The sequence below is a fragment of the Humulus lupulus genome, chromosome 1 (genome assembly GCF_963169125.1).
Source record: "Humulus lupulus chromosome 1, drHumLupu1.1, whole genome shotgun sequence".
In the NCBI taxonomy this organism is placed as follows: domain Eukaryota; kingdom Viridiplantae; phylum Streptophyta; class Magnoliopsida; order Rosales; family Cannabaceae; genus Humulus; species Humulus lupulus.
The window spans coordinates 45,352,748-45,362,117 of NC_084793.1; the positions used below are offsets into that span (position 1 = coordinate 45,352,748).

At 36.2% G+C, this 9,370-nt stretch overlaps 2 protein-coding genes across 3 annotated transcripts; one reads left to right on the forward strand and one right to left on the reverse strand.

The window, feature by feature from the left end:
• The first annotated feature begins 196 nt into the window (after positions 1-196).
• Positions 197-3,364, forward strand: LOC133791917 (RAN GTPase-activating protein 1). 2 transcript variants are annotated; one of them, XM_062229824.1, is made up of 2 exons: positions 197-523; positions 1,452-3,364. In XM_062229824.1, exon 2 carries the CDS (start codon positions 1,463-1,465, stop codon positions 3,074-3,076), a length of 1,614 nt encoding a protein of 537 aa, XP_062085808.1. In that variant the 5' UTR covers positions 197-523; positions 1,452-1,462; the 3' UTR covers positions 3,077-3,364. The 2 variants fall into 2 exon arrangements, with proteins under 2 accessions (XP_062085808.1, XP_062085816.1); XM_062229832.1 differs by having other exon boundaries at positions 197-444.
• Positions 3,365-3,592: 228 nt separating this feature from the next.
• LOC133791929 (chloroplast stem-loop binding protein of 41 kDa a, chloroplastic) lies at positions 3,593-5,788 on the reverse strand. The gene is made up of 6 exons (XM_062229837.1): positions 5,356-5,788; positions 5,144-5,265; positions 4,732-4,834; positions 4,505-4,643; positions 4,031-4,308; positions 3,593-3,867 (listed from the first exon to the last, which is right to left on the reverse strand). The coding sequence occupies exons 1-6, from the start codon at positions 5,740-5,742 to the stop codon at positions 3,685-3,687; spliced, it is 1,212 nt and encodes a 403-aa protein (XP_062085821.1). The 5' UTR covers positions 5,743-5,788; the 3' UTR covers positions 3,593-3,684.
• Between the last annotated feature and the right edge of the window lie 3,582 nt (positions 5,789-9,370).

Here is a 9,370-nt window from a genome sequence, read left to right on the forward strand (position 1 = left end):
ATAAAAATGAAAATTCTAAAAAAAAAGCCATAAATTAAATTTTTTTTAAAATAAAAACCATATTTTTGCCACTTTATTAAAAATATCATATAAAACTTAATTTCTTCGTTCAAACGGAATAGAAAATCTGACCCGGCCCACAAAAGTGAGTAAGAATGCAAATAAGATGTAAAGAAAGAGGTATTATAGTCATTTCATTGGAAATGGAAGAACGTAGTGCCTACGCTTTGGCTCTCGATTTAATTTTTAATTTTTGAGATTTGAGACGGAGGGTTTAATGATTAGTTTCCCTCCAATATCCTCCTCACGCACACCCACTCTCCACTTTCATTCTCTTTTCATTTTGGGTATCACTCAATAGTTTCATCATTTGCTCTTCGCCGCACGCAATCAAACCTCAAAACCCTCCTCTCAATCATATAAATCCCGGAAAATTCATCTGCAGTAAGTGCAACTTTCTTTCTCCTTTCTTATTCCCAGACACCTTAATTTGCCAAAGTTTTAGGGTTTCGCTACTTCTCAGGTACACTAACTATGCTTTAACATATATATATATATATATATCTTTTTTTTAATAATTATTATTTTATTTTTTTGCGAATTTCCTTTTTTCTGTATGCAGATATTTGAGATTTATTCTCAATTTGCATTCTAGGGTGTTGTCACTATTCACCATAGATCTATATAAATATATGTACGTTATTTCATGGATCTGTAAAACTGATGTATTTTTGTTGATTTAGATAGTTCTATAGAATTGATTATGTTTTGATACTTGATAGTAAAATAAATTGTATGGTGTGCAATTCCTGATGGGTTTCTTTGTCTGTCATGGTCTTTTTTTCTTGTTTTTCTTTCATATGCAATTCAATTTGGGAAAATTTTATCTTTTTATGTTTCTATGGCTGTTATGTAACCAGCATTGTTAAGTATTAATAAATGAAAAGGAGAGTTTTTAGTCAATTATCTTTCAATAAAATACGACTGAAATATCAACAATAAACTTTAGGCGTTTGCTGTAATGAGTTTAACTGTTTATGCTTCAACTTTTGACTGTTCTGTCGTTTGCATAATATATGTGTTCCTACATACATTTTTCGAGATACTCGTGAACTGTTGTTGTCTTTAATGCCATCAACTGAATTTCTGATCAATACGACTGTTACTTCCGCTGTTATTTTTGCCATTGGTTCCATTGGGTAATCTCTATGTAATTTGTGGAGTGTCTTTTGACTTGACTATATAAAAATGTATGCGAACTCTACCATTATGGAGCCAAGTGGAGTTTGTTTGTGCACAATGCACATATACGCACCTTGCCACCTCGGTAGTGAATAGTGACAATGACTTACTGACTAAAATTGCTTATTGGTATTCTTCCGTCGTTAACATTTTCCTAGCTTTTGAGCTTGATACGAGTTTCTAAACTAGTAAGTTCACATCATTTTCAGGTAATTTTGACATGGATTCTACTGCACAAACTTTCAACCACCGGTTGACATCAATCAAATTATGGCCCCCCAGCCAGAGTACCAGGCTGTTGCTTGTAGAAAGAATGACCAAGAATCTCATAACTCCATCCATTTTCTCTAGGAAGTATGGCCTGCTTAATAAAGAAGAGGCTGAGCAGGATTCAAAGCAAATAGAGAATATTGCTTTTGCAACTGCAAACCAGCATTTTGAGAAGGAGCCAGATGGTGATGGAGGTTCTGCAGTGCAAATATATGCCAAAGAATCAAGTAGGCTTATGCTGGAAGTTTTAAAAAGAGGTCCTAGAAAGAAGGATGAAGAGATACAAACATCTGAAAAAGACAGTGCTGCTCATGAGACTGTCTTTGATATATCTGGCGGTCATCGATCCTTTATTGATGCAAAGGAGGCTGAGGAGCTTTTAAAGCCACTATCAGTACAGGGAAATAAATACACTAAGATTTGCTTCAGCAATAGAAGCTTTGGTTTAGATGCAGCTCGTGTTGCTGAGCCTATCTTATTATCCATTAAAGATCAATTGACAGAAGTGAATCTATCAGATTTTATTGCAGGAAGGCCTGAGGCCGAAGCACTTGAAGTTATGAATATATTTTCTGCAGCCTTGGAAGGATGTGTTTTGAGGTTTCTGGACCTTTCAAACAACGCCATGGGCGAGAAGGGTGTCAGGGCATTTGGTTCACTATTGAGGTCACAACATAGTTTGGAGGAGCTTTATTTGATGAATGATGGAATCTCAGAGGAAGCTGCTAGAGCCATTTCTGACTTAATTCCATCAACAGAGAAGCTTAGGATTCTTCATTTTCACAATAACATGACAGGAGATGAGGGGGCAATTGCGATATCAAAGATGTTAGGGCATTCACCTGTTTTGGAGGATTTCCGATGTTCTTCAACAAGGGTGGGTTCTGAAGGGGGTGTGGCACTAGCTGAAGCACTTGCGACTTGTACCTATTTGAAGAAGCTAGATCTACGTGACAATATGTTTGGTGTAGAAGCTGGATTAGCTTTGAGTAATTCTATACCTGCCTTCTCAGATCTTACTGAAATTTACCTTAGTTACCTTAACTTGGAAGATGAAGGTACAGAAGCACTTGCCCATGCTCTCAAGGATTCTGCTCCTTCACTTGAAGTGCTGGAAATGGCTGGAAATGACATTACTACAAAATCTGCTGCTGCTTTAGCTACAACTATAGCTGCAAAACAATTCCTTACCATATTAAACTTGTCTGAGAATGAGCTGAAGGACGAAGGTGCCATTCTGATCGGCAAAGCATTGGAAGATGGTCATGGCCAGTTGAAGGAGGTTGATATGAGCACAAATATGATCAGAAGAGCTGGAGCACGGTTTTTGGCTCAAGTTGTTTTGCTTAAATCTGGTTTCAAGCTGCTAAATATTAATGGAAACTACATATCTGATGAAGGAATTGATGAGGTGAAGGATATTTTTAAGAATTCACCCAGTATGCTGGGGCTATTGGATGAGAACGACCCAGAAGGAGAGGATGATGCTGATGAGGAAGATGCTGATAATGATGACGAACTGGAATCAAGACTCAAGGGCCTTGAGATCAAGCAAGATGAGTAGAACTCTAGCGCATGCCTTCTGCTCATTTGGATTTATCTTGATTGAAATTATGGATCAAAATTTACATTTTATTTTATTACCATGAGTAGTTCCAGCTTCCTTTGTTGTAGATTAGGTTTAGTATTCAGCACATTCATGTTTAGTGGAGCTAGCTGACTACTCCAATTTACCTGCTATATTCAGTTGCTGACTCGTGCAGTTTCTAATGTTTGCTCGACATTAAATTTGTGAAATATTTATTTCTTGGTGACAAAAGCTTAATCATATGGTGGTCCCAATTACAGTTTCTATGATCTTTTTTCTAGTGCTATGCGATTGTTTATAGTAGTGTTTCTCAGAATATGGACTACTCTATTCATTGTCGGTTGTTTTTGAGATGGAATTTCGTGATCTAGCGGTTATATTTAGAATAATTTAGATAATAAACTTGCAGCATGATTTGTCTCGTTATTTATTAGATTTTATTTTTTTAAAAGATTCTCATATCATCTATGTTTGATTATTACAATAAAGAAGAAAAAAAAAATTGTTAATCTCAGTCTTCAGTGTAGTGTTTATTCAAGCAAGCAAACGACAGGGAGATGAAAAGAAGCAATTTTGTTGATCAATCATACACCTACTGGAACCTTAAGGGATTCTAATATCTTGTCATCTAACTCGAATTTGACTTCTTTCTTGTCTCTACCAATCTGTATGTACTCATCCAATCTCTCTTTCAAGTCTTCAGGAAGGTTTGTGGTAGCTTGCCATCCCAAAATTTCCTTTGCAGCTCTTGGTTCGGCATAAAAGTGCTGCAAAGTACAACAAATATATTCATATATTAACATGTATCGTAGAGTTGAAATACCCATCAGTCAAATTGTTAGTTCCTAATTAGGATGTAGTTTGCAAAAGAACTTATCCCAAATGTAGTTTTAATTTTCTGTAAAGATAAAAATAAAATAATTGCATTACCATGTTACGGAAAGGAAAAGCTTTCTTTGCATCCTTCCCTATGGTTTTTGGATCATAATGCACTATGTTGACCGGGCGACCAGCAGCTTGAGCACAGAGCTTGGCTAGTCCATCCAAAGTTACAGCTCGATCGCTTACGCAGTTGAATATGTTGCCACTTGCTGCCTCTGGCTTCTCCACAGCTAGAGTAAGCATGGAGGATAAGTCCCTTACATGGGAAATGTTGGTGAGTTGCATCCCTGAACCTGGGATTGGAACTGGTCTATCCCTAACAATTCCTGCTCGTATAGTTAGATCACTATAGAAAAAAAAAATAGCAACATTAACTAATACAAATTAATGTATTATCCTGTTCATTATCTTAGCTACCTTCTTGCTTGAAGCATCTTATGCCAAGTATTATCCTAGTCTTTAGAGCAGGGTTCATATACTGAACATAAATTAATGCAAAAGTTTATGATCTAATCAACTTACGATCGAAGAACCACTCCTCGCAGTCTTTGTTGTTTCCAGATCCAGTCATATACTGGGGACGAAATATTGCCCAAGAATCAAATGCTTCTGCAATGTACTTCTCCACTCCAACATGACCAGCATCAGCTTTTACAGCATCCTATATAAGAAATTCAGGCGTCAGCTTTTATAAAATAACTGAGGTATTCATGTGGAGATAACACAATGAAAGTGATGAATAAACAAACCCCTTCAACGTGAGGAGGCTCGTCAGTTGGCTTGTAGATCCCAGCGCTGCTTATGAACAAGAATTGCTTCACACCAGAGCCCTTAGCCCAATCTACCACAGGCCTATGAAGATTATAATGAGAATGGTGGTCACTTGACTTCTCCATGCTATCCTCTAGAGCCAAAATATTAATAAAGATGCTTGCCTACTTACTATATTTCCATGAAAGAATATAGCTTACAATACTCAAAATATCAAAAACAAGCTTTCCTGTTCATAAAATTTATAGATAGTATAAACCATAAAATGTGATCAGAAAATATAGGTTCAGCAAAACTATAGCATATGCAAGTTGTGTCTTATTCTAGGATTATCGAACACAGTTACCTACTTCCTAAATCAGATTAATAAAACAAAAAAATCAAACATACTTTACTGTGTCCAAATCCTTGCCATTGTTATCCAACACCACATCAAAAGCTGCTCCTCCCACAACTTTGCCAACTTCTGATGGGTCTCCCCAAACGGTTTTTCCTCCACCACCTACAATTTCCTATAAATATAAACAAATCCCATGTTAAAAAGTTCAATAATTGACTCAATTCAAGTCATAATGATGGATCAAAACCGATATAATACTAACTGAGAATCTGTTAAAAGGGGGCTTCTTCATCTTATCAGAGCCTTCATCACCAACAGTGAGTATTGTGACCTCATGGCCAGAACCCAGAAGCTCTTTTGCCAAGTAGAACCCAATTACGGCATGCCCACCACTGTTGGTGTTCACTATGAGGACCTTTTTCTTCTCGGCGGCGCTAGCCTTGGCACTCAAGGAACATACATTAAAGCTTCTGGAGCTTGTTGATACAGGCTTTGAGAGAAAAGTGGGGAAAATAGAAAGAGAAGAAGAGAGAGCAGAGGAGTGAGAGAGGCGTGGAGATGAGGAAACAATGGAGTAAGTTGGATGAAGAAGCTTATTGGTGGATGGAGAAGAGAAGAACAGAGCGGATGAGAAAGCTAGAGTGGCCATTGACTCTGGCTCAGTTTTGTGACCGATTGCATGAGAACCAGCAATTTCAAGCTATAGATAAAGGTACCGGTCGAGTTTTTTTTTTAAATAAATAAAAAAAATTGAAAAGGAATTATAGAAGAGAATACTTCGGATTAGTAACATAAATGATGCAGTCAAAACTTATAATTATTTTTGCTGCCAAAAAAAACTTATAATACTTTTATTTATTTATTAGGGGACTTCTTTACTCCATCAGTTCCATTTTCATGACTAAGTCGAACATTGATTATCAACCATAGGATATGTTAGTTTTTAGAGTGAATGGTTGGATTTGAATTTGTTGATTGAATGATACAAAAATACACATATACCCTTAGGGACCCCCTTTAACCGGGTACCGATTGCCATTTACCCTTAAGCAAACAAGAAAAAAAAAAAAAAAAAACTTCCTCTTCAACCGAGTATTACTGAGTAACGTCCTGGTTCTTTCTGCCATTGCTATATCGTTGGAGTGGGTTGTGGGTGGAGCGTGGTTACCTACTGTTTAAAGGGTTCGGCTACGTGAGTTTCGCATTTTGCAGTGTCGGAGTTGGAGAAAAGAGCTGTTATGTTACTGGTAAGTTGTTATCTCTCGCAGTGTTGTTTTGTTTTTTTGGCAAAAATCCTCTTTTTGTAATTACTAGTTAAGATATTTGCATGAATCTTGAGTTTGGGTATTTATGAAACTTCTGATGTTTGGAATTTATTCGGGCAATTTTTTTTCTTGAAATGTAGAAATTAGTGAAATTTGCAGTGGGCATTGCTTCAATTTATGAAATTTTTTGAGTTGTGAAGTTTGAGATGCATTTTCGGAGTTCGATAATGCTAAGATTGTAGGGCTCAATTAAGAACTTCACCACAGAAAACGAACCTCCAAGAATCACAACTAAACAACCAAGTTAAAAGTCACAATAACTCACAAACCAATCAGTAAAACAGAGGTGGAAAAACACAATGCAAAACACAATCTTTTACGTGGTTGGAATTAGAGGCAAGACAACTCTAACCTACATCCAGGGGCAGTCACTTTTATTAGAACTTGATCTTCAACTTTATTTGAGTACAGATGTCTCTACTCTCTCTTCTAGTATAGAATGTCTCAAATTACAAGTTTTTTCTCTGTTTCTGGAAATCATATAAAACTATACAATAAAAACTATATATATAGTAATAGCAACCGACTATTAACTGTCAAAAAAGATTTACAAATGATAGTAGGCTGTTATAACAGAATGTTGAGTGAGCCAAATAAGTAACAAATCTCCACCTTGGATCAGTAACACTTCCAGATTTAGTGACTGCACTTCAAGCCCCCTAAAGGGCTTAATCTCCTTTCAGCTGAATCAGATCCAAGTAGTGAAAGAACTTACTGCTTGGAAGAAGTTTGGTGATCATATCTGAAGGGTTATGATCAATAGAAATCTTCTGAACTATAATTGATCCACGAGCTATAACTTCCCTGACAAAGTGTAGTTTAATGTGTACCTGCTTTGTCCTTTCATGATAGACTTGGTTGTTGGACAGGTGAATGGCACTTTGGTTATCACAATAAACTGTGATGACTTGGTTTTGCAGTTTCAATTCTCTAGCAATGCCTCCTAACCATAGAGCTTCCTTAACAACTTCGGTGAGTGCCATGTATTATGCCTCAGTGGTAGATAAGGCTACAACCTTTTGCAAGTTTGCTTTCCAGCTGATAGCAGTGCCAAAAGCAGTAAAAACATAGCTAGTGAGTGACTTCCTTGTATCAAGACAGGCAGCATAGTCTGAGTCGACCAACCCTTCAATAACAGTTGTTCTGCTCTTCTCTGTAGCTCCACCATAAACTAAAACTCTTCCAAGTGATCCTTTGATATACCTAAGAATCCACGTTAGAGCTTGCCTATGAGAGTTTCCAGGATTTGACATAAATCTATTGACATTACTCACTGCATAAGCTATGTCTGGACGAGTACAAACCATAGCATACATTAGAGATCCCACAATATTTGCATATGGTATACTATCCATATATTCCTTATCTTCATTGGTCTTTGGTGCTTGATACACGCTCAGTTTATACTGCTGAGATATTGGAGTTATTACAGGTTTGGAATTAAACATACCAAACTTACTAAGGATCTTCTTGAGATATATTTCCTGAGACAAATACAGTAGTTTCCTTTCCCTATCTCGGCTAATCTCAATTCCAGGATCTTCTTTGCAGCTCCAAGATCCTTCATCTCAAATTCCCTTCTTAGATTTTCTTTTGCCTTTTCTATCTCATACTTACTATTACTTGTTATTAGAATATCATCAACATATAACAGTAATATAACAAAATCATTGTTAGAAAGGAACTTGAAATATACACAATTATCATACCTGCTTCTCTGAAACCTGATTTTGGTGATGAAGTCATCAAATCTCCTATTCCACTATCCAAGGGATTGCTTTAATCCATATAAGGACTTATTTAACTTGCATACATGATCTTCTCTTCCTCTGACCTTAAATCCTTCAGGTTGAGCCATTAAAATGTTTTCATCAAGCTCACCATATAAGAATGCAGTTTTTACTTCCATCTGTTCTTATTGTAGATTAAATTCTGCTACCATTGCCAAAATAATTCATATTGATCTATGATTAACCACAGGTGAAAAAACATCATTAAAATCGATACCCTCTTTTTTAGTGAAGCCACAAGCAACAAGTCTTGGTTTAAACCGAGCTGGTTCAACTCCAGGAATCCATTCCTTCCTTTTGAAAATCCACTTGCAGCTTTCTATTCTAAAGTTCGTAGGGTTTACAATCAAGTCCCAATTATGGTTGTCATGCAGGGACTTTATTTCTTCATTCATAGCCTTAAGCCATTCATGCCTCTCCTTACTAGCTAAAGCTGCCTTGAAACTTCTTGATTTTTCTTCTAGCACTTCACTTGCAGCAATCAAAGAGAATGCAATTAAATCTGCATATCCATATCTTTCAGGAGGCTTAATCTCTCTTCTGCTTCTATCACGTGCTAACCAATAGCTATCAGTTCTTTGCTGCTCTTTATCTGGTTCCTCCTATCCAAGTAACCAACTTCTAGTTTGTTCTTCTTCAAGTTTTCCATTACGCTCCACCTCAAACTGTACACTTTCAGTACTATGAACTTTTCTAGGATTTAAACTGGACTGAGTCTTACTTGTAGGATTTAAAAACATCTAGTCGTTCTTACTTGTGGGATTTCATGGAATGAAGCATTGATATAGTTGAATGACTGTATTTGTCCATATTAATCTATTACTTTTATATTCAACCTTGTTATCTAGCGAAGTGGACTGGTTACTTGTACACTAGTCATTGTTACTTGAGAAGGACTGTGTTTGTCTGTAAGAATCTATTACTTGTATATTAGTAAGTATTACATGAGATTGAAATTAAATATTTGATTGCCATAGTTGTTATATTTTTCAATGTTTGAAATATATATACACAAGTTAATGATAACCAATTGCAGTACCTGAGTTTGAATTGATTTCCACTGTAGATCATTGGTACTTTGTGTATTTATTTTTTTTCCCCATTAATTGAAAAGAATTTTGTTGCCATATATCATTGTGTTCTCTTTTATTATTTTAATGGC

Excerpts from the sequence above, each read along its gene's own strand:
- LOC133791917 (XM_062229824.1), top strand. The coding sequence starts at position 1,463 with ATGGATTCTACTGCACAAACTTTCAACCACCGGTTGACATCAATCAAA.
- LOC133791929 (XM_062229837.1), bottom strand. The coding sequence starts at position 5,742 with ATGGCCACTCTAGCTTTCTCATCCGCTCTGTTCTTCTCTTCTCCATCC. Across the intron at positions 5,266-5,355 it reads CCCCTTTTAACAGATTCTCA|GAAATTGTAGGTGGTGGAGG; the intron begins GTTAGTATTATA and ends TTATATTTATAG. Across the intron at positions 4,835-5,143 it reads AAGGATTTGGACACAGTAAA|GCCTGTGGTAGATTGGGCTA; the intron begins GTATGTTTGATT and ends TAATCTTCATAG.